Source organism: Crocodylus siamensis, chromosome 3 (genome assembly GCF_052110815.1).
Source record: "Crocodylus siamensis isolate JL-2025a chromosome 3, ASM5211081v1, whole genome shotgun sequence".
Lineage (NCBI taxonomy): Eukaryota > Metazoa > Chordata > Crocodylia > Crocodylidae > Crocodylus > Crocodylus siamensis.
Window position 1 is genome coordinate 33,521,137 of NC_143397.1, and position 24,615 is coordinate 33,545,751.

Below are 24,615 nucleotides of genomic sequence, written 5' to 3' on the forward strand. Positions count from 1 at the left end.
GTGTGCCAAGCAAACAAAATGGCAGGCGAGGCAGCATTCTTGGCTGGATGCACTGCATATTATGGCAAATAATCATAAATGGTTTTCGGGGGGGGGCTGTCTTTACCAGTGAATGCCAAATTTTCAAAATTACCAAAACTGTCTGCCTGGTTAAAACTTCACATAGAACAAACACAGATTTATTTTTTTCTGTGTTGTTCTGTTTTCTTTTTACTTTGTTAAGCACGTTGGGATGTCACTTTGATGGACAGGTAAGCAGCTGCACCAGGGTCCAGAGTCCTGGCCCAGCTTGTTGCGGGTGGCAGGTGCACTCATGCCTCAGGGAAGATGCAGAGGAAAGGTAACAGAAGGGCTGGTAAGCTCTCTTGGCTTAATAGGGATATCATGGTCCTCTTGAAAAAGAAAGGGGCATACAGACAATGGAAGCTTGGGACAGACCCCAAGGAGGACTATACAACAATGGCCCGCACTTGTAGGGAGCAGATCAGAAAGACTAAGGCAGTGACTGAATTTAAACTAGCAACAGAAGTCAAGGACAATAAGAAGTCCTTCTTTAGGTATGTAGGGAACAAAAGGAAAACAAATGTTAAGCAGTGGCCCCATGCTTCCAACTCAAGATAGCCTGTTACTAACACTCAGAAGAAAACTGAACTCCTGAATGACTACTTTGCTTTGGTATTTCAACAGACTAAGAGGAAAATCATATTAGATAAGGTTCAAAATGGTCATGGTGGGAATGACCACCTTCCTACTGTTGACATTGAGCTGGTGTGTAATCATCAGCTAGAACAGTAAGACATCTATAAGTCAGCATGACTGGATGAACTTCATCCAAGAGTGCTGAAGGAGTTAGCCGAAGTCATCGCAGGCCATCTGGAGAAACTCTTCCAAAACTTGCAGTGCTCAGGGGAGATTCCTGAAAACTGGAAGAGGGCCAATGTTGCGCCCACCTTCAAGAAGGGGAGGAGAGAGGACCTGGACAACTATAGGCCAATTAGCCTAATTTCTATCCCAAGGAAAATCCTGGAAAAATTCATCAAGGAGTCTCTGTGTGTAGCAGGTGGTGTGATTTTTTTTTTTTTTTGGGGGGAGTGGGGTAGGGGTTGGGGAGCAGATCTCAGTTACACCGTTACTATTTACCAGATGCAAGGTCCTCCCTCACTGGCAAGCTGGGCTGGGGCTGACAGTTAAGTGACTTGGCTTTGGCTTGGGTCTCAAACTGGTCCTGTTGATATCTGGGGCTGGGACCCATAATCAGCTGATTGTTGACCCTGGGCCAGACAGCCTTGTGTCTGGTTCCTCCGGGGCTTTCTGAACAGTTTCTAACCTGGGTCTGTTCAGGCCCAGGCTGACAGTGAACTGACTGTCAAAATGTTGTGCAAAACTGCTGGATGTGGGGGATCATAGGGGCTTCCCCATTGGCTGCTGGGTATGGGGTTTCAAGTCTTTGCAAAATCTCTTTGGCTCCTCTGAGATTCTGGCCAGGCTGATTTATCAGATGATTGCCAATTCTGGGTCCAGGCTTAGCCCTGTGACTGACAATCAGCTGATTGTCAGCTTTGGCCATTCTTTAAATTTAAGGCAACCTACAAACTGGCCACAAAAATGCTCTGCTTTATTCATGGAACATTCTTATAACTTGTTTCCCATTTTATGATGCCTTAAGTACGGTGCATGTACAGCATCCTGGCCACTTGTGCCTTTACATTTATGCCATGATTAACATGGTAATAAAGTGCAGAGGGAAATCTTCAAGAAGAGACTGGACAGTCACCTTGCTGGGGTCACCTGACCCCAGTTATCCTTCCTGCTTGTACAACGGGCTGGACCTGATGATCTTCCAAGGTCCCTTCCAGCCTTATGATCTATGAATCTATGGAACGTCAGGCTCAGATTGCGGTTATAGCTAGATAGAGCTAGATGGTGTGCGTGGGACACCCTAGGTAAAAACACACACTCCCTCAGGTTAGGGTGTTAGCCTGGAATCTACAAAACCATTTATATAATCTGCACTATGTATTTTTATACATAGTATAATATGAAAAAGAGGGGTTTTTTTGGGGGGGGGGCATGGAGGGGATGGGAATTCGCATTTAAAAAAAAAGTTTCGAATCCTTCACAAAATTGTATGTTTGTTATCTAACTAGGCCTACATTTTGCTATAGAATCCAAGGGCCAGGTTAACCAATTTCTGTTGCTCTCGTGACTTGCATGAAAGATTGCAACATGTTTGTCTCAGTTGTATGCTTTTAAATTACTATAGTCTATTTATAGGTTGATAGTGCCTAGATCAGGGGTTGATAACCCCCAGCACACATGCCAGAGGATGGCATGTGAAGGCATTTTGCTTTGCACACCAGCTCTTGGGGCAGATGGCAAACTCACCAGTACGCTATTAACTTGAATGTTTAAAAAGGACAATTTTCTCATTCTGAAGTTAAGCAGTAAGTCTGATGTTCAAACATAAAACAACTTCTATGTAGGGTATCCGTAAGGTTTGATGCTTAGGATTGTCATATTCCCCAGCAGACACTCTAGCCACCCGAGATGAAAACATAATGTATATATGGACCAGCCAGAGAGAAGGAACATGACACTGTCAAAAGGTTACACAACTATTTGCTAGAAACCTGTGGAATATTCAGGGATCAGAAATCTTGGGTCCTGGAAGAGGGCATGGGCCAACATCTATATGCATGAAAGCCAAGTGTGTGGGTGTGGTGCATACATATATGAAGGGCAGAGTATCTAGGGGGAAGAAATTTGGGGTTGCTGTATTACAGCCAAGTTCTAGTCCAAGCTCTGCCTGAAGTTAACTTGCACTGCTTTATATATATGCTGGATGCTAACAGTTTAGGTAGTTCCTCACAGTAAGGAACCAGGCCTTCTTCAGTAAAATGGGCCATGCAGTGCAACCAGCAGTCAGAGGAAGGTAAATCTGAAGTGATGGTTTCCTGCCTCAGAGTGCTTAACTTCATTAGCCTGAAAATTAGGTGGGAAACACTGCTTTGGTAAAAGGAAACAGACAGCCCAATTTAGCCAGACTACGGAACGTCCAATAAAATCCAATATACTTGAGAGAGCTCAGTCACCGCTTCTTCGGCTGTTTGTAAGAACAGGGCTTATTAGAGTGAATCTGAGAAACTGTGGTTTTTGCATCAAATGGTGACATCAGAAGCTGTTGCAAACCCAGAGGCTAAATGACTGATTCTCAGTGAGGGTGCCACAGCACTCTAGTGCCACAAGACCCTTTGAAGGGCACTCCACAGTATAAGGAGATAAGCACAAGCTCAGGCTCATCTTTTGCCTGGTCATTCCCCTGCCTGGTCATTCCCCTGCCTCCACTGATTGTTGGGATGAGCAATCAGATTCCGTCATACCATTAAACAAGCATGTCAGGGCTCCGAGAAACTTTCCCATGGGTTCTGTAGCAGTGTTTTATTGAAAAGTTCCAGTTTGAATGAATCAACATTTTCACACAAATGTTTTGTCAAACTTCCAGCCAAACTTACCTTTCATTTCTCCCAGTGCAGTGAACCCCCACTGGTTAGAAAGGGCTTCTTCACAAAAACAACTACTAATTCCCAGGTATGACCTCCAGCCCAACCACTGATGACAAAGTTATGAAGCTTGGAACAGAAGGCCCTGGAAGTGATGGGCAGAGCTCTCCCATTTTAGGATGAGGTCAGAAGTGGTACATCTCACTGCATCACCTCTGCCTGTATCCTGACCCACTTCGATAAACTCCCATAAAATTTAGCATGGGTCTCATGCCATCAGGTGATTTTCTGAAAGCCCCAGTTCTTAGAGTCAGTCAGTTGAGAGAACCTAAGAGCCTGAGGCAGGGAAAGTATAAGGTCAGCAAAATTAGGACACTAGATTGTAAAAAGGCAGATTTCATCCAACTGACGGAGCTAATAGGCACGGTGTCATGGAAAGAAAGATTGCAGAATAAAGGGTTCCAGTATGGCTGGGAGCTTCTAAGGGAACATGACTGGAAGCCCAACAAGAAACTGTGTCAACATGATGGAAGCACAAAAAGAATGGCAAGAGACCACTGTGGCCACACAAGGAACTTCTAAAATGCCTCAAATGCAAAAGGAAATGGAAGAATGGGCTAATCACAAAAGAAGCATACCAGGAAATACCAAGAGCCTGCAGGGGGGGAAAAAGAAAAAAAAAAAAAAAAAAAAAAATCAGGAAGGCAAAGATAAAGAACAAGGCACCTGGCAAAAGAGGTTAAAGTATGTCAGCCAGAAAAGAAGGACCAGGGAAGCTGTGGATCATTTGTTAACAAGCCGAGGGAACTCCAAACCAAAGGTGCAAAGGAGGAGGAACTATTTAAACAGCTACTTTACCTCAAATGTCACAAAAAAATTAAGTGGTGCTGGGAGGGTGGGTACAGAGGGGACTACAGCCACCGCTGTAGCCCCCACATAGCCCTCCCTCCCAGCCCACTGGGAAGAGCCCAGCACAGCTCACAAGCATATGCTGGCAGCCTGCCCTCACCCTACACATAGATCTGGGTGGCACATGCAGCCCATGCATCCCTCTGGGGTGCATACAGTGGTGGGAGCAGCCTTCCCCCGCACTCACCCCCCACCCTGCCCCACTTCACTCACCATAGGGGGGACCCTCCATCTGTCCCCCCATGCTCCTTTCCTGACCCTTTCCCCCCTGCAGCAGACTTACTAGTTGGATGCTGCTTTCCAAGCTGCATATCAGCAATTGGATAGGTATTGGCCAATATGGCTGGTCAGTAATCAGCCCTCAGTATCAGCCCAAAAAATCTTTATCGATGCACCCCTAAAAACTACTACAAGGTGGACAGATAACTAGCTCAGTAGCCAAAAGCAAAGTGTAATTAATGGGTCCACGTCAGAATAGCAGGAGGTTGTGACTGGAGTCCCACAAGGGTCTATCCTGGACCCAGTGCTGTTCAGCACATTTATGAAAGATTTGGATATTAGCAGAGAAAGCTCGTTTAGCGGACAAGAAGAAACTGGGATGGATTATGAACACAGAGAATGGAAGCACAATTCAAAAGGACCTTGACATATTGGAAAGTTGGGCTGGAGCTAATAGGATGAAGTTCACTGTGGACAAATGCCAGGTGCTATACCTCAAGAGGACTAATCAAAAACACAGATACAAAAAGGGAGACACCTGGCTGGATGGTAGCATTTTGAAAAAGGACTTGGGAATCTTAAAAAACCACAGACTCAACGCAAGTCAGCAGTGTGATGCAGCTATACAAAAGAAATGTGTTTTTGTGAGGCATCAGGAGAAGCATTAGGTGCAAGATATGGGAAGTAATAATGCCTTTACTCAGCATTATTTAGTAAGGCTCTGTGAAATTTTGGCACCTGTTTCATTCTGGAGGTGTTTTGGGCTGTTTCAGCATCCAAAACACCGAATCCGAATCGAAACAGAAGGCACCAAAACATCTCTGAAACAAAACAAGTCCCTGAAACATTTCAGAAGTGTTTCGAAAAAATAATGGTGTTTCAGTGCTGGGCTTGCAGGGAAACAGCTGTACGCTGCTGCCCGACTTGGCTCCGCAGGGAGCAGAGATTCGCACCGGGGGTCTCCTCAGCAGTGTGGGGCTCCACAGGATGGGCAGCAGTGGCAAGGAGACCCCAGCGTGGATCTGTGCTCCCTGCGGAGCCAGGTCACACAGCAGAGCAGTGGTGATCCCTGCCATACAACCTGGCTCTGCAGGTAACAGGGATCTGGGGCAGACAGCAGCAAAGACACCCCTGGCATAGATCTCTGCTCCCTGTGGAGCCAGGTCGCATGGCAGGAACCAGCATGCTTGCTTGCCACTCTGCACTGCTTCCCTGCCCTGCAACCCAGCATGACCGGGATCAGACATCTGCGCAGGGGTCTCCTCACCTATACAGAAGGCAGCAGCCCTCCCCTCCCCTGGATGAGCTACCCACAGCCCTGTCCCGCTCCCTGCTGGGGCCCCAGTAGGGCTATGCCAAGCTTGCAGCCTGTTTAACACAGATTCAGAGGAGATTCAGCTGAAATGAAACAGGACAGTGATACAAAACACCAAAACGAATCAGTGTCCTCCGAAACGGCCAAATTTGAAAGCAAATCAAAATACAGCCATTTCACACAGCCCTACTAGTTAGGCTAGTAGTCTCTAAAGTTCTGGGCTCCACATTTTAATAAGGATGTAGTGAAGTAAGAGAGGTTCCACAAAGGAAGGCAACAAAGCAAGTCCTATGAGACGCTGAAGGAGCTAGGCATGTTCAACTTCTAGAAAAGCTGCTTAAGAGGGGACATGATAACAGTTTTCAAATCCTTGAAGGACTGCCATAAAAAGAAAAGGAAAAACACCTTTTCTCTCTCAGTGCAGAGAAGGACACAAAATCAATGGCTTGAAGTTGCAGAAAAGTAAGTTTAGATTGCATGCCCAGAAAAACTTCTTCCATTAGAATAGTGAGGCAGTGGAAAAAACTTCCTAGGGAAGTTTTGGACTTTTGGCATCTCCTTTTATCTTAAGTATGTATTATTCATAAGGGCATGTATTATTTATAAGGACCACAAAATACATACCTTGTCTCTTACTACCTTCTCTCCAAGTGCAACACAGGAGGTACTCAAAAAAAGGTTGGACAGCCACTGGGTGGGGATGATCTAGGCATAGCTATGCCTGTGTTCTACTATGGGTATTTCCCTTGCTTCTGGGCTTTGCTGATTTTCTTCCCCTTCCTCCCCCTTTTCTGCTACATGTATCAGGGCATTTTAAGCCTCCCTCATAAGCGCTGGATGTTAGCTACAGCCAAGGCTGAGGACTTTGACTGCTCCTGCTGAGACCAAAGCCAAAGGTTCCTGGCTAGAGGATCTTGCCCCTCTGCTCAGGGTGAGACCAATAGTCAGATTTGGGGTCAAGAAGGAACTTCACTCCATGGGCAGACTGGTATGGACTGCGAGAGATTTTCCCTTCCTCTGCAGTGGGAGGCATGGTCCTCTGCTTGGAACCTCTTGAGCATAATATACAGGCAGTCCTCAGACCTGCAATGCAATTGGTTCTTGAAAACTGCATCTTAAGTTGAAACATCCTAAGTTGGAAGCAATTTAGGAGCAGGGGATTGGTTCCTTTAAGATGGTGGATATGCATGCAGTAGTAAGTGGTAGAAGGGGAGGGGGAAGGGAAAGGGTGTGGGGGGCAGATCAAACACACCCCACAGTGAGGGAGGGACTGAGGCTGAGACAAGCACTGTCTAGCCAGGGCTGAGCAGATGTTGCGGGGGGGTAGCAGCTTCTGCCATTGCGCGCTGCTCATCTGGTGGTTCAACCAGTGGTTCCTGGCACAGGTCCAGGAGGGCATGGGGCGGGGGGGCTCCCAGATCTGCAGGAGGTAGAGCAGGTGGGGCTGGTACTGCACTAGGCTGCACTCTGCATGAGTGGTTGGGAGCCATGGCAGATTTTCAGGTGGCTGAAGCCCACCACCCATAGCCCCTCATCCACCCTGATCTGGGGGCATATGCCCCCCCCATGCCTTCAAAGCCACAGCTTGTTCATGGAGTGCCGGGGGCAGGGCAGCTCCTGCCGCTGCTTGCCACTTGTTCAGAGGCAGCACAGTGGCTCCACCCCATGCCCATCCCACCTCAGCTGGGCAAGCAGCAGGAGAGCATCAGGGTGGCATGTAGCTGTAGGTTGAGGACTGCCTGTACTGACAACAATTTACAAAAGGAAGATATTGGCTACCATGGTTCTTCTGCTTTGTGTGTAGCAGGTTAAAGGTATTAAGTCTATTTTGTACAGAATTTAGATTATAGTTTATATGGGATAATTTGGACAGGGATGATCCTGCCTCAGGCGGGGGCTTGGACTAGATGCCCTCTAGAGGTCCCTTTCAGTCCTACTTTTCTATATGACATCTTTACTTTTATTAAAACATCAATTCCACTCTTGCGTTCCAGTTTGTTGAGGCTGGTGAGGAAGAAAACAAAGAGAATCCAACATTTTTCCTGGTTTGTTTTTTTTTTGTCGTCTAAAAAAAGGAGGATTTCTCTCTCAAACATGATTTTTGTCAAAATCTGACTTATGCTTATTGAACATTTAGAGTTGGCAACATTCATGATGTAAAACAGGCTGGCCTTTGTACTAAAAAAACCAGTGCAGCAGTGTCCCCAAACCCCAGAATCTACAAGAGACCTCAATGCTTCTATGGTTTATAAAAGGACAAGAATTAAATCTTGAGTAGTTTGTAACTTAAACTACAGCAGCTCACTGTTCAAAATAATGTTTATTAATAAGCTCATCTAGTTCCTCAAAAGATTTCAGGGCAGCATACACCATCATCATCATCAATCACAGCCACCTGAAGAAGGGGGAAGGACCTGAACAGAGTGCAGGCTCTAAGAAGTGGCAGGCCTCCCTGGGCTTAAGGGTGTCCTTTGGCATTGCCCTTCAGCAGCGACAGGGTGGAGAAAGTGGTTCTTTATTTTACTTTTCTGCTAGTGGTGTTTTGAATACAAGTGTAGTATTCTGCTTGGTGGGGAAAGGAGGAGTTGGGGGCATTTGGGAGGGGGAAGAATATTGAAGGAGGGTAGGAGAATCTTCCCAAGGATTAAAAAGGGAGAGAGTGGGGGGCGTGGAAATGGAAAAGGGTTTTTTTAATCTTGGATGCAAATAGTGGTTGGGAGGCTGGGATTGGCAGGATGGTTTGCTTGTGTGCAGTTTGGGCAGGGACACAGCTGTGGGGTAGAAGTTGGCATGCTCAGGGTTTTGCAGTATTTGGATCTTCTGTGGATTATTTCTTTATTGTAAACCACTGACCCTTTTGGGTAAAAGGGCATATAAAAAAAAAAAAAAAAAAAAAACCAACACACACCAAACGGTCTTAAATTGAGATTTTTATTTTTTTTTTAAATATAAAACTTGTCATTATGTCCAAGGGATACAGGTTTAGCTCTACAGAGCCAAACCAATAAATGCCTATCATTTCACAAAAACTGAAATATACTTTGCATGCCACAAAATGTGTCAAGTTTCAACAGCATTAAAGAAACAGTATTGAGGGATTTTGGAAAAAGTAAGGAGGTAAGCAGTGTGTTAGAACACCTACTTCAGATGCAGATTCTTTTTGCTTAGAGAACTTTCCTTTCCCCAATGCATAATAGGAGAAAGGAAAGTTAAAAATACCTTGTTCCATTTTCAGTGTAATGTGCATTCAGGAAGAAGGGTGTGAACTGAGTGCAGGGCAATGCTAAGAAAAAAATACTCAAAGCTCAGAATGAAGGTAAAGTAGAGAATCGAAAGCATCACTGCATTCAGGATGTAACAAGAAGAAATCTAATCTAACAGGGAAGAGGCAGGATGACACTTGAGGAAGAAGACAGACAAAACAAACATGGCATTTAAGTGGTATGGTACAGGAAGGGTGTGTAGACACAAGATAAAATAATGGATAAATGAAGAAGGAAAAAACAGCTGACACAAACATTAACCGTTTACATTAAGAGAATTTAATAAGCAGCTAGACAAAAAGGGACAACTCTCAGGCCCAAATTAACTAGCTAAGTCTCAGTGTGAACAATGTTCCCCTGATGTTCACAGAGCGAGTTCCTGAGGGCTTTTCCAAGCAAATGGACAAACAGGAACAAACACCTTGCTGCAGGCTGGTTGGAGACTGGAGATGAGACCAAAGGGAGTATGTAGCTTCAGTCATGCATTAGCTAGATCTCCTGCAAATGTAATTACCTGATATAGTCTTGCTGCTCCTTTTGCCATCTCCTTTTATCTTAAGCAGGGCATGTATTGTGCATAAGAGACTACAGAATATGTCTTCTCCATTACTAGCTTCTCATCAAATACAAAAACAGACCCATCAAAAACACCTGCAAAATTTGCTCAGCGAGAGAGAGAGAGAGAGAAAGCAGGAGCAAAAAAGCAAAAACAAAAAACAAAAAGCCAGCAGCAGCAAAAGCAGCTCGTGTTTCTTTTTAAAAGGTCACCTTATAATATAGGGCAAATAATTTTTACTGACATAATTAATCCTTGGGGGTTTTAAAAAGGCAATCAAAGGGTCAGAAACATGGAAACAAAGCCAGCAGTTCTTAACACTCTTCAAAGCGCTAGCAAGAAATGAGCACAATCAAGTTTGAGAGAGAAACTGAGGCACAGAAAGATTATATGATTTTTCAAATTCACACAGGAAATTGTGGCCTCACTGACAACAGAACCTTGAACTCTCTTTCATGGTTTCTTTGTTTAATGATCATCTTGAGGCTAAAATCTCAAATCTTCCCTCAAAACCTCACTTCTCATCCTTAGTCTCACCTGCAGTATTTGAGATGCCAGTTTGTTAAATTCCCCAGTTACTGTTACACGTGCAACAAGTGGCACTCTCATTGCTTTGAGTTAAAGCATCTCTTAAGACGCTTGTTGATTTTATTCTTCGACAGCTCTACAGCCAACAGAATAAAACCATTACAATTCAAAAGTGAAAATGTTGAATGCAAGTCACTGCCAATAAAAAAAAATAATAATAATGTGTGCGTCTCACTTCAAAGGGCTTCATGCAACAGAATGAATAAATAGGATTAAAGCTTATATGAAATAGAATCCAAGTAACTCTAATATAAATTATAACAATAAACTGATCTTAAAGGATTATTTACCTGAAAGGATAATTGGAATTATGAAGTGCTATTCAGCATAGGGGGAGCTCTAGCACAAGCTCTCAAAAAAGAGCAGTTGCAGTTTCTTTAGAGAGTGACAAATGCATATTTAAATCCCCTTGAAGACAAGAAATAAGGAACTGTAACAGTACAAAAATAACACGTTTTGAAACAGCCTGCAACACTTCTACAGTTGAGGAAACAGAATATAAGATGTACCCCCTGTAAAATACCAAAGATATAAAGATGCATATTCAGGAAGAGAATTACAAAAAACAATCCATATTTTCCAATGTAGTTTCACTTGGGTTATTCAGCAACAAAAGTCCCCCCTCCTCTGATATTACCTATCCCTGGTTAGCTGGTTTTATCTATAGTAAAATGCAAATGTACAAAAACAGTTATTTTTCTGTTGTTCAATTAGTTTGCTCCATTACCCACATTACTGACCATATGCAAGGCATTTATACATGTGCATTCCTGAACAAATGCAAGTCTTCATAAAATAGCAAGTTGGAATGTGCAGTTAGTTGTACATTACAACCAACCTACAGAAAACAAGAAATTTTGTCTGTCAAGATGGTAATATTTGGTCTTTGACCAAAACAAGCAAGAGTTAAAAGCGCAAGTCTGTTACTCTCAAAAGGTAATATTATGGACCTGACTTTCAAAAAGTTAATACCAATGAGCTTACAAAACAGTACATGAAACTATTCAGCTGTGGATGTAATGACTATGATTGTATTCTGCACTACTGACATTATCGTTTTTGCATACAAACTCCAAATTTATGCACAACTGGTAATAAGCATGCAGGTTAGATATGTAATTGTGTGTACAACTGAACACTACAGTGACCACTATTCATACGTGCAACTATAAATCCAATGCCGATTAAAATGTAACCTTATGCTCACCACTCGCACCATCATAGTAGGATTCCAGAACCACTACAGATTAAACCCAATTGCACATAACTGTGTAGCCTGCCACCCTGGCTAAGAGTAATCCTGGTTTGGGGTCTTTCATGCATAAAAGGAAAGCCTCAGCTTTTAAACAGCTATTTCTAGCCTTTATTTTTTTCCCTTTCAGACGTATCCAGTTATGTTTTCAAGGTAACAACTCAATCACAGACTTATCCATTTACCACAGTTTTGTTTTGTTTTGTTTTTTTTCTGGAAAACGAGTATCCCTGCCCCCACCAAGTCCTTGACCACATCATACTCTAGTCTTCAAACTCACCAGTACGCTATTAACTTGAATGTTTAAAAAGGACAATTTTCTCATTCTGAAGTTAAGCAGTAAGTCTGATGTTCAAACATAAAACAACTTCTATGTAGGGTATCCGTAAGGTTTGATGCTTAGGATTGTCATATTCCCCAGCAGACACTCTAGCCACCCGAGATGAAAACATAATGTATATATGGACCAGCCAGAGAGAAGGAACATGACACTGTCAAAAGGTTACACAACTATTTGCTAGAAACCTGTGGAATATTCAGGGATCAGAAATCTTGGGTCCTGGAAGAGGGCATGGGCCAACATCTATATGCATGAAAGCCAAGTGTGTGGGTGTGGTGCATACATATATGAAGGGCAGAGTATCTAGGGGGAAGAAATTTGGGGTTGCTGTATTACAGCCAAGTTCTAGTCCAAGCTCTGCCTGAAGTTAACTTGCACTGCTTTATATATATGCTGGATGCTAACAGTTTAGGTAGTTCCTCACAGTAAGGAACCAGGCCTTCTTCAGTAAAATGGGCCATGCAGTGCAACCAGCAGTCAGAGGAAGGTAAATCTGAAGTGATGGTTTCCTGCCTCAGAGTGCTTAACTTCATTAGCCTGAAAATTAGGTGGGAAACACTGCTTTGGTAAAAGGAAACAGACAGCCCAATTTAGCCAGACTACGGAACGTCCAATAAAATCCAATATACTTGAGAGAGCTCAGTCACCGCTTCTTCGGCTGTTTGTAAGAACAGGGCTTATTAGAGCGAATCTGAGAAACTGTGGTTTTTGCATCAAATGGTGACATCAGAAGCTGTTGCAAACCCAGAGGCTAAATGACTGATTCTCAGTGAGGGTGCCACAGCACTCTAGTGCCACAAGACCCTTTGAAGGGCACTCCACAGTATAAGGAGATAAGCACAAGCTCAGGCTCATCTTTTGCCTGGTCATTCCCCTGCCTCCACTGCAAGATGGCAAGCACGGTAAAATAAACTGCTAATCGATTCAGAAAAGTCATAGATGGGCACCTCGAGTCTAAAATGGTCAAGAACAACTGAACTAAACCTTCCTCAGTAACCAGTATGATTTCCGGTTACAAGACATTGCTCTGCATTTCAGAAGCATAATAGTATAACCAGTCAGATAGAAGACAGTGTGTCTATTCCTGACTCTGACAGATGCTTCCTTGCCTTGGTCACGTCATCTAACTTTTCTGCCTTATTACTGTATTATAGGGGACAGAAGGGACCCCAGGAGATCAGATAGTCCTATTCCTTCCTCAGGGCAGGATCACCACATCTGAACCATCTGAAGAAATATCTGTCTAGCCTACACTTAAGTTTCCAGAAACCAAGGTTCCAGAGTTTGAATCTCATAGTTAACAAGTCCATCTAAAGACAGAGATAAATTCACTCCCCAAGCTGCAGAACCGAGATGGGAGATTTGTAACGATTAAGCAGTCACATATATTTTGCTTTACAAACCGACTATTCATATTTACCAGAACGCTTGCAAAACCCACCAAGAGCTGGAGAGCCTAGAGTACGGTAAGGATTGTTTATCTGAACTACTGTCTCACCCAATACTATTTATATTGGCACTCATACAAGAACCAAACAAAAGCAGCCAGGCTCTACTTGTGCAGGAAGAGGCTGGAAGTTGGAGGGAGCGGAAAATATCCCATATTTGACACAAACCCATTTGGTCTAGGGTGTATCCACAAGACCCATGCATCCAACCTCTCCCAAAATCCTTAAGCTACTCCAGTAGTAGGAGTACAGGGAGAAAGAACATAATCCTTTTCATGCGAGAAGGTAGAAAGAGAATGTACTGATGGTTTGTCAGACTCACTCAAGAACAGTAAGTGAAATCTGTTACCCAAGTCGTACCAAATAAAGGATTTTTTCTTGATGGTTTTTTATGCCTTTGTTTTGCTGCTTGTCAAGGACATGACAGGGAAAAGCGGGGAGTAGACAGGATATAGCACAAGAGCTTTGTTATAGTTTAGCTTTATTTTCCAATGCAGTGAGATGAACAAGTTTCACAGGAGTCTTTCCATCATAGTAATTGTAGCATGGCTCCTGATCCTTTCTAAAGGCTGATGTACTAATCACTATTACCTCATCCATTCGTTCCCTTTCAGTGTTTTAGGTTTCTTTTTTTGTCCTCTGTACGTAAAAATATACCATTTCCATGGTGTCCAAGTCTTAGACAAATGCTTCAGTATGCCAAGATTTACCTGTTTTAAACTGGTAAATAGTGATGATTTAATCATCTCACTATAGAGACACGAATAAAAAAAAAGTTAAATCAAAGTAAACAAAAAGATTTAGAAATATGGGCTGCCTTTCAACATGCTCCCATTCATTTTAAGTAGAACAGTGCAGCATTGCCACAGCATCATGTGCATTAAGCCCCTGCCCCCCTCATTTCAAAATGTCCATGGGGCACTAACTAAAGCTCATTAAATAAGCTTTCGTTAAAAGTGTCCCATGGCCATTTTTAAACATGAGGAGGCTTAACAAACATGTTGCTGCAGTGTTTTAATTAGAGCAGCTCTCCAAGAACCACTCTAAATAAAGCACCCTCCCACCCCTGAGCATAGGTATAGGCAGCCATAGGGTTTGCATTAGACTACAATACGTAGTGTTGTTAAGCTATAATAGGTTATAGGTCACATTTAACCACATTAATGAAGGTTTAGGTGTAGGAGTTACTCAACTTCCAGCCAAAACGACAATAGTTAATACTGAAGCCAAGGCCACTAAAGCATAATAGCCTCATCCTCAAGGTTCAAGGAGTAGAAATGTCTACAGGAATCTTTAAAAGATTAATACGTTTGTGACTCTGGAATAGAGCATTAGTGGTTAAAGCAAGAAAATGCACATTTTATAAAACTCTGGAGAAAAAAAAAAAAACTGCCTTAACTGCAAATTCTATTCTTAAAAAAAAGATGCATAAAACACTCTCAAACTTTCCATTAACATGCTTTGTATTTTCAACATGCTCAAGCTGAAAAGCATCACCTAGGCAAAGCCTGCCATAAGCAATAAAAGTGTCTTCTTGTCCTTCTGCTTATGCTTGCATTCTTTTTTCTGGGAGAAGCTGATGCCCTACAGATTTTGGTTAGGATGACTCATTTCTAGGCTGCCTTAATTTAATACTGTTAGTTTTGAGGTTCCCATAACAGTTTGTTTTTTAAGATTCTATGGATTAAGGCATATTGTTCTGCAGTTTTTTGAGACTCGTCCACATTGTACCTTCACAGCCATGTTCACTCAGAATCATTTATCTAAAGAAAGTCAGCTCCCAAGCCTTGTTTAAAGCAAGAAGCTGAACTGAGATAATTTAAAATCAGCCTGATTTTTTGAAGTGACAAAAGCAGCAAAAATTAAAGCACCACAAAAAACACAAGCAAGCTGGCATTTCAGGAGGAGGCCATTAGGTATGGCAGGAAGCGAGACTAACTTAAACAAAAAAAGCTTTGAGGAAATTCATGAAAACTTATGGAGTGTTTTCACCAACAAACACATTTCAAAAGATTCTGCATCATAAGAGTATCCAGATCACATTTGTCAGACAAAATTGTTTTTTTCCCCATTTATTTATTTTTTTACTTGGCCCATCTGCCACAATACCTAAAGGAGGTCATCCTTTTGTCTAAATTCTCCCTGGCCATGATAACTGGTAGCAAGTCTCTCCCCACAACTCACTTCAGTAGCCGTGTTTTACCAGCTCAAGGCAAAACAGTTTAGTCCTGGTCTTGTTAAGGTAGCAACTGGCTAGATGGACTACCTGGCCAAGGATACCTACAGAAACCCACCTCTCCTCATACCTAGCACAATCTTTTCAAGCCCGTAGCCCACCTAATAAGTCTCTATTCAATCCCAGTATCTCTACATCAGTGATTCTCAACCAAGGTGCCATAGCACCCTGGGGTGCCTTGAGATCCTTTCAAGGGTGCCCCAGGTCACTATGAAATGTCAGCACTGTTAAGCAAGCAAACATGATCAAAAGATCAACCCAGAGATTTCAGAAAAGGAAACCACAGTGTTAAAAACATTCTGCCTTGTTCTGGTTCTTTGCAATGGAAAAAGAACAAACAAGCAAACAAATTTTTTCTACAAATCAAAGGGGGGGGAAATACAATCCAAACACAGAGCTGGCATTTTTCCGCAGGAGTATTCCAAATCTAAAGAGGTTGAGAACAACCAATTTTTAGGCACGGTTAGTTGTACACACCAAGTAATCTTGCCACTCTGCTTTCTCCCAAATGAACTCTTCCTTCCACCAGAAAGGTCTAAAGGATCAAAGTTCCCTATATATCCTGCTCCTTTTCTACCTGCACACCCCCCCCCCCCAAACACACACACACACCTGTTAGCATAGATATATATTTGGGGGTGCAGGTAGAAAAAGGAGCAAAGCTTTGATGAGAGAGAAATTAAAAACCTTAATCTGTCTGTAACGCTTTATTCGTGTTCCGACTGGCTGACACACAGCCAATAAGTGCGAACAAGCATTCGAACAGGAGCTGGCAGCGTGGTAGAGCACCAGCATGATGGTGGGGATGGGCCTCAGACCCCCCCGCCACACACACACACACACACACTCCCTGAAGCCAGGGGCAACAGAGTGGACAGAACAGGGGGGCGAGGTCAGCAGCACTGGCCTTGCCCCCCCCCGCCCTGCTCCCTGCAGGTGGCAATGGAGCCGGAGGGGAGTCTAGATTGCAATATTCAATTGTCCTAGGATGGTGGGTGGGATCCTGATCCCCAATATACTATATAGTATCCAACAACATAGGACAATTGAATATTACAATCTAGACTCCTTCATGGATTATTCTTGGATGATATCCATATACAAATAAAGGACAGTTTCAACAATGGAGTCACCTTCCATGTTGCAGAGGGTTGTTTAAAAAAAGACCCATCCTTCCAATAAAAACCTGCTTCTGAAAGTCACACTGTGCAAGAGAAAGAACAAAATGGTCCAGCACATTCAACTCTGAATCCGTGTGTAATCCTGCAGAAAAAATCCTTGTGAATACATGCACTTGAAATGTATTTATAAAACTAGGTGAAAAGCACTTGGAAAAAAATTCAGAGTCCATCAATTCTTAAATCAGGTTATATTATGACTACACCCAAAAACAATCATCTACATCTACCTTTAAATGGAAGGGATGAAAAGTAATATATACTACCACCTCCTCCTCTAACATTTTTAGATATAACAGAAAAACATAAGAAGCATGTATATCAAGTGTAAGCCACATCAAGCACGATGTAACTTTTCATCTCTATATAGTATTATTATGGACATACCCAGGATACACCCTCTCTCCCCTGTTCTTCCCCCTCCCCTCCCCACTTGTACAAAGCCTGTCATGACCTCTCCCTACCCTTCAGTGTTTTCCCAGTACTGTTGAGAAACCCTGCCTGTCACGTTTTCTCCTGTTCATCCCCATTGTCCAAAAGAAAAAAAAAAAAGCTTAACATTTCGTTCTGTATTTCTGTGAATTAGGTAGCTCTTAATATTTGATCATTAAAAATTATTATATTAATTCAGAAGCTATATGAGTCAATAGGAAGCATAAGTAACCAATTGCTGGAGGATGTGTTTGTCTGCACTTGAAAATTCTGCTTACAAGCAGCTTCATATCAGATTCTACATAATTTATACTTGGATATTTTCTCAGTTTCTAGTTTGGATTCATAGTATTAGCTCCTTAGGGAGGCTATATGTGGCTTGTTATATATTGCAGCCATTAAAGCATCATGCTGTAGTCTTGTCAGACTTCCCTAACAATCCAAGTAGGTTAGACCAGACTCGATTAAAGAACTGGAAAAAATAAAACAAACAAGCCTTCAAATAAATTTAGGGGCTACTCAATAGATATTGGCCATTTCAGCAAGCCACACCTTTCCTCCCTAAGGATTATACCCCACAACCTTATTATATCCAAAAATTCAAAAAGACTGCAACAAATGGGCAAATGTGTACTAGGGTGGGACCTGCATTCAATACTGTGTCAACTAGTTGTAACAAAACCTTTCCTAAGACCTAAGATGTACATAAGTGCTAAGGATCTTAGCCTCAGAATTTGAGCCAGAATCCAAACATAGTAACAATACTTGGAGGGGAAAAAATATTAGTTGCAGACAAAGTACTGTTCACTTTTTCCCCAAACCATTGACCAGCAATCCAATGCACCATTTCATAGATATTAGGGCTGGAAGGGACCTCAAAAGATCATCAAGTCCAGCCCCACCACCCAAAGGGCAGGAAGTCAGCTGGGGTCATAGGATCCCAGCAAGATAAGCATCCAATTTACTCCTGAAGGTATTCAATGTAGGTGCTTGAACCACCTCCAATGGCAGACTGTTCCAGACCTTGGGGGCTCAGACAGTAAAGAAATTCTTCCTTACGTCCAGCCTGAAACAGTCTCGCAGTAGTTTATAATCATTCGACCTCGTCATCCCATGGGGCGCTCTGGTGAACAAACATTCCTCCAGGTACTCGTGGTCACCCCTGATAAACTTATAGTTGGCCATCAGGTCACCCCTGAGCCTGCGCTTTTCCAGGCTGAAGAGCCCCATTGCTCTCAGCCCGTCGTCCTGACCTCTGATCATGCACATGGCTCTTCTCTGAACTCTCAAGCTTCTCCACCTCCTTTTTGAATTGTGGAGCCCAAAACTGGACGCAGTACTCCAGCTGCGGCCTCACCAAGGCCAAGTACAAGGGGGGAAAATGATATCCTTGGATTTGCTCGAGAAGCATCTATGGATGCAGGCCAGCATTTTGGTCGCTTTACTAGCTGCAGCATTGCATTGCAGGTTCATGTCCATCTTCTGGTCACTGATGACCCCCAGGTCTCTTTCTTTCGTAGTGATAGCCAGCATAGCACTGCCAAGCCTGTAAGGATGCTGCAGGCTTTTCCTCCCAAGGTGGAGAACCTTGCATTTTTCAGTGTTGAACACCATCAGATTCTCATCCGCCCATTTGCTGAGCCTGTCAAGGTCAGCCTGGATCACCCACCTGTCTTCTGGTGTGGATGCTTTGCCCCACAGTTTGGTGTCATCGGCAAACTTGGCCAGTCTGCTTCTGACTCCAATGTTCATATCATTAATGAAGATGTTGAACAATATGGGTCCAAGGACCAGAACACAGAAGTGTACACACTAACATTTATGGGTTTTCAGAAATATTTGGGTGTGGATGAAGAGGAATTTTTATATAAACTCTTCAGCCAACTGTTGTTGACCAAAATCCTCATCAACAGCCAATTATAGATGTTAATGTTTCTTCTATTATTTTAATAATTACAAATTTACTCAAAAAAACAAGCACTTTGTTCTATACTTGCACATTTCTGATATACATTTGACAATATAAGTAATGGTGTTATCTGATTGCATTTGCATAAACTCCTGTGACAACCAGCAATCACATGAGTAACTTCTGTTTTGGAATACATGAACATTTTCCTTCAACTAAAGGGCATAAACACAAAACAAAAGCTATTCACTTAGTTTGAATATTGGCTTACCGTGTAAATGCCAATTCTACAAACAGCAAATGAGAGCTGGATACATTCAGACATTCTCTAAAGAAATTAAAATAAGATATTACTAAGAAGTCTATTAACTAGAGAAGCAAGTGGTTTATTTTCTAGAAACACAAAATTATTAAATTGTTTCAGGTTTCTCTCTCCCTCCCACATAGGCAGCTGTTTGTACTTAAAAAGAACATATGCTATAAAAAGGTGCAAATTACAATAAACTCCCAATATGGAAATTGGACAGTTGTGTGTTGTTGTTCCCAAAAAACTGTTACCCTCGAGTATCACATATTTTTAGGCTGGCACACTCTAGATTTATTTGCTTTTGAGTTTTTAAAAGGGATCTCTTTTCCTCTTAGTGTTTTATAATATTCATGTTAAAGCAGTGTCAACATTTTTTAAATAAGCATATTAAAGTCCCTTCCCAAACTGCTCAACTTTCAAAAACTTTTGGGAAGCCATTAATCCACTATCACTTCCATCCTCCAAAGGAAAGTAGACATGATCTCTCATTTTCCCTTTATGCAGACATGAAAGAGAACCAATTTCATCCATTGTTAGGTCTGTTAAGTCAAACTATTTCCCATTTGTAGTCAAAAACTCTAAGTTGGGCTTCCACTGATTTATACAGTTTGTTAACTCCAAGGTCCTTTTTAAAATGAAAGTTTTTTGTGAGGTCTTCCTGCACTGAGCTATAAGTGTTGCAACTGGTTGCTTTAGAATTTTGAATGTATGAACTCAGCGAGCTTGCATCAACCACTTATTTAGGAGATTATAGGGCTCACTGTGATCTAAGACGCTGAATGAATGATTCTCTAAGAAGTTCCGAAGGCCACAAACCTCAAAACAGAATCAATGGAGCTATTATGGTTTTGTCAGATTTGCCAATGGCATTATAGAATCCCAAAACTGTTTTTTTCTCTGTAACAATTTTTAAAGAGTTGAAAGGGACCACTGAATTGCACAAGATAATTAGCTTTCATACACATCTCTGTTTTTGTGTTTTATCTCTAGGTGTTTTTCTTTTTTTGTAATATAGTCAGTACCACTACTCTCCCTCCCCCACTTCTACCCACAACCCAAAAAATGTGATTAGCCCATTTAGTTAGAATTATTTTTTTTAGTAAAATTTAATTGTGACCAAAATATTAAAAGAATGATTCCTACATAACCAACAGCCAATGAAAAAGGTTGCTACAGAGTTTTCTATTTTGATTATTAATTGTTTAAATATTTTAAACAAACAAAAAATATTTTGCTTCAGTGTCTGAAGGCAAAATGGTGTTGTGCTAAGACTCTGAAGCTACCTAAACACTTTTACTGACCAACCTGAAAGAAATGCAGGGACATAACCAGCAAAACAAGGGAAAGTTAATTTGCAATTCATGCACCGCAATGATTTGGAAACTTTCAGCCTGTAAGGACAACAGGACAAGTAAAAGCCAAAATGTACTTTTCCCAACCTATCTAAAAATTTGCTTACTGGCATGCAAAAGTATAGAAATGCTTTTCCCATAGTTCAAATTTTTAAAAAGTTGACAAAAATATTACAAGCAGGGTGCTTCAAGCTAAAGCTGGCATATCTTCCAGTGATCTTTTACCATATAATACTGGTCAATGTTTGCCCCATTGGAATATGACATGAAGGTTTGGGGGAAAGGACAGAAACTACCTTAAAGACAATGCCCACAAAATGCAACCTGCAGTGTGCCAAAATTAAATACTTTAACAGCCTCAACAACTAAACATCTAGGCTATGGACAGAAGTTACACAAACTGGTTTAAGTGACTGGCAACTGGTTTAAACCTGTAACAGAATACAAGTTCAGTGCACATAAACCGCTTTCAAAATGGTCCAAACTGATTTAAGATAAACCTGGTTGGATGTAGTGTCCGACTTAATTCATTTAGGCCAACCCAGTTTATAGCACTTCTGTCCCAGATCCATTCCCGATTTGAGTTAAGTCTTAGTCCCCCAGCATCCCAGGATGCTTTGCAGCCCTAGGCTATGCTGCCTGCTCCAGTGAAGCAGGGACTGCCTCATCCCCCTGCTCCTTAGCCTGCTTCTGTCAGCCTATAGGGACTGGGGGGGGGAGACGAGACAGGGGAACAGACCCCCAGATGGCCCCTAGCCAAGGTCTACGCAGCATGTGGGGGGGGGGGAAGGGAAAGGCCCATGGTGGGGGCTTTTTGACCCTTGGCAGCACTTCACCTCCCCAGCACCCAATTGCTTCAGTGACTGCCACAGGAAGGAGAAGTCCTCTGGGCTGGGTGCCTGCTCATGCAGCCCAGCATGGGGGCCCAGGGGAGCCCCCACCTTGGGAGGCTTCTCCCCACTTTAGCCCAGGGCAGCCCCAGGGAGCTTTTCCCCTCCCAAGCCCCAGACCTGCTTGCCTCAGCCCCAGAGAGTCTCAGGCAGCCACAGGGAGCAGAGGGAAATTCTCTTGCTCCTCCACAGCCAGCTGTGCCTCAGCTGCTGCAACTCTGAGGCAAAACTAGTACAGGGGAGTAGAAGAATTTCCCACTGCTCCCTGGGCTGAGGCATACAGCGCTGGGGTTCAGGATAGGAAGAGTTCCCCTCAGCACCCTGGGGCTCCCCTGGGTTCAGGGACCCCAGGCTGGGGTAGAGGGAAGCCCCCCTAAGGTAGAGGTTCACTAGCGCCCCCATGCTGGGCTACACAGGCAGGCACCTGGCTGGGAGGACATCTTCTCCCCCTGTGGCCATGTCTGAAGCAATCAGCAGCCCTGGGGCGGGCAGTTCCCCTCAGCTTCCCAGGGCTGCCTGGGCTGGGGAACCCACACTGAGGGAAGCCTCCCCAAAAGGTGGGCCAGCACCTAAACAAGGGGCTCCTCAAATCCTGTGGGGACATGGGGCTGGGCTGGAAATGGCCAGCTGGCTGGGAGACATGCTCTAGCCTCCCCTGCTTACTGGCCTGGTCAGAGCAGGCCTCCTCCTGCCCTTCCCAATTAAGAACTGAACCTCAGTTCAGCTGATTATTGGTTCAACCTATGCACCTCTGAAGAAGCTGCCCAGTTTGAACCAATTCAGCCTTTTTAACTGTCTGTACTTAGCCCTAATGTTGTCTTGTACTGTTATGTTCACTACACCCACCCCCGAAAATGTCTGCTGTATTTGACCTGTGGCTGCTCGAGTTCAACAGTGCTTCTGTTCATTTTCAGGCAAACTGAACACAGTATGAAAAACCAGATCAAGCAGTTAGATGTTTAGATAGAAGCCTATCTAGTCCTCAATATTTCTGTCCACCTATGTTCAGAAAATTCTGTGTGGTAGTATAAAGGAATACAGCAGAGGTTTTCATAATTATACAGTACAGTTCTATGAATGGGCTTATATCCTAAGAGACACTTTCTCTCTTACCCTCTACTTGTGTGATGAGTTTTGTGCTTACAGAACAACTGTGGCAGAATTTGTATTTCGTTTTACTTACAGTTTATTGTTGCTTTCTGTAAGGATTCTACATGGTAAGCATGAAAACAAAGAAAAAATAATTTAACATTTGCATCTGTCGCAATCTTACTGTAATGTAAGATACTTCATGCTCTATATATGTTTGAAGACTTTAAATAAAGGACTGCTGACAACCATATTTAAAAAAAAGTGAGAAAAAGGGTTTTTTCTCTTCACCTCTTTAACCTTAAAAAAAGTCTACCCTTTTAATCGCACCTTCTTTTTCTACAATAAAGGAGTACCCACCCCATCTGTGTAGACAGTAAATAAGAAACATCAATTATTCTGTTTTCAAAAAGTAAAGGAGCCATTAGTCATAATGAATTCAGATGTTCTGTCATAGGCTAGGAACAGACATTGCATCTGTCCCTGAACAAGCTGTACCTGTGTTTGTCCTGGAACAGAGACATCCTGGGATCTGCCTGTACATGCACTGCCCTTCTAATCAGGGTTTAGCAAGTGGCTAAATGCATTGCCACCTTTCAGCCCTTGATTCAATTATGCAATTCCTAGATAAAGTGCATCGGAATGGTTATGTCCCAAGATAAGCTATTAGTACTTCTCATTGTATTAACTTTTTTAGGATGTATCCCAAGATAACAGACATGGATGACTGAATAGATAAAATGGTTTATCCCAGGGCTGAATAAAACATCTGTGTATAGAGCTCAGCAATTCAATTCAGCATTAGATTTCCATTTGCATAGGGTTATGAAATCATCCAATTAGCTATTAACTTCAATAAAAAAAAAAAAAAAAAAATACACACACTAAAAGATTTGGTGACTTGAATGTTAAAAACTCCTGCAACAGTCCAAAAAGAAAAAAAAAAAAATGCATTAGCTGTGAACTAAAGCAACACATTCAATTTGTAAGACCCCCCTCCCCCACAACCATAAACTTAAATTACAAAAAGAAAAGGCCTACCAATTAGATATGCAAAGCAGTAGGCACTTTGAAAAAGACTCACTAGGACATTTTTTGCTCTTGTCTATTAGAAATAAGAATCTCGGTGTCAGTCATAACAGAAAACATCTCATTGTAGAAGTTCTTAAATAATTTAACACTCTCTTAACACACAAGTAAAAAGTTTTGAAAACAAGTGACGGAAATACTCATTTTCAAAATAGGGTTGCACTTCAACTCTGTTCTGAAAGTGAACAACCTTCCTTTCTAGGCACTCGCCAAATTCAAAGGATCTCAGCATGGACACAGGCTCTGCCTGCAAGGAAGGCTTACTTCTGACCTTCAAAGAAGGTAACAACAGAATAACTGCTAAAACTGAATGAACTATTTGACATCCAAAGCAAAACTGACTTGAGTTAGGTTCACAGTTTTGCACAAGATGTGGCAGAAGGTACCAACCTGTCCTAAGTACACAGTTGGTTAGCTGTGTTAGTCTCTGAAATCAGGCTTTTAGATGCCAGACTGCCCTACTTTCTGCCTGATTTGAGACTAGGTAACCACCTCTTCGCAGTTTTGCAATGCAACAGAATTATTTATTCTTTGCCAAGGTATTATACTTCTTGCCATAATCCTAAATAAATTACCATCAACTGGAGAGAGTTGCAACCCAAGTCCACAGATGCAGAGAAGTGCGCATAAAGGCACAGACTGAGATATTTTGCAATTAATTTGGCAAGAAATAATTGCTTAGAATCATTGTGCCTTCCATGAAACAATGCTTTACCTACACCTCATACAACTAATATTTTCTA

General features: G+C 42.5%; 1 protein-coding gene across 4 annotated transcripts in view; it reads right to left on the bottom strand.

The window, feature by feature from the left end:
* ARL15 (ARF like GTPase 15) overlaps positions 1-24,615 on the bottom strand; it is a 338,819-nt gene that overhangs the window by 303,080 nt on the left and 11,124 nt on the right. For 2 of the 4 annotated variants that reach the window (XR_016441191.1, XM_090038066.1), the window contains exon 2: positions 19,417-19,473. The exons of 1 other annotated variant lie outside the window; for it this stretch is intronic. Coding sequence is in view for 2 of the 3 variants with exons in the window: in XM_090038066.1 (XP_089894192.1) it covers positions 19,417-19,473 (57 nt within the window). In the remaining variant the exon portion in view is untranslated. Of the gene's footprint in view, positions 1-19,416; positions 19,474-22,877; positions 22,893-24,615 lie in introns of those variants that run through there. One more of the 4 variants, XM_090038069.1, reaches the window with a different exon arrangement.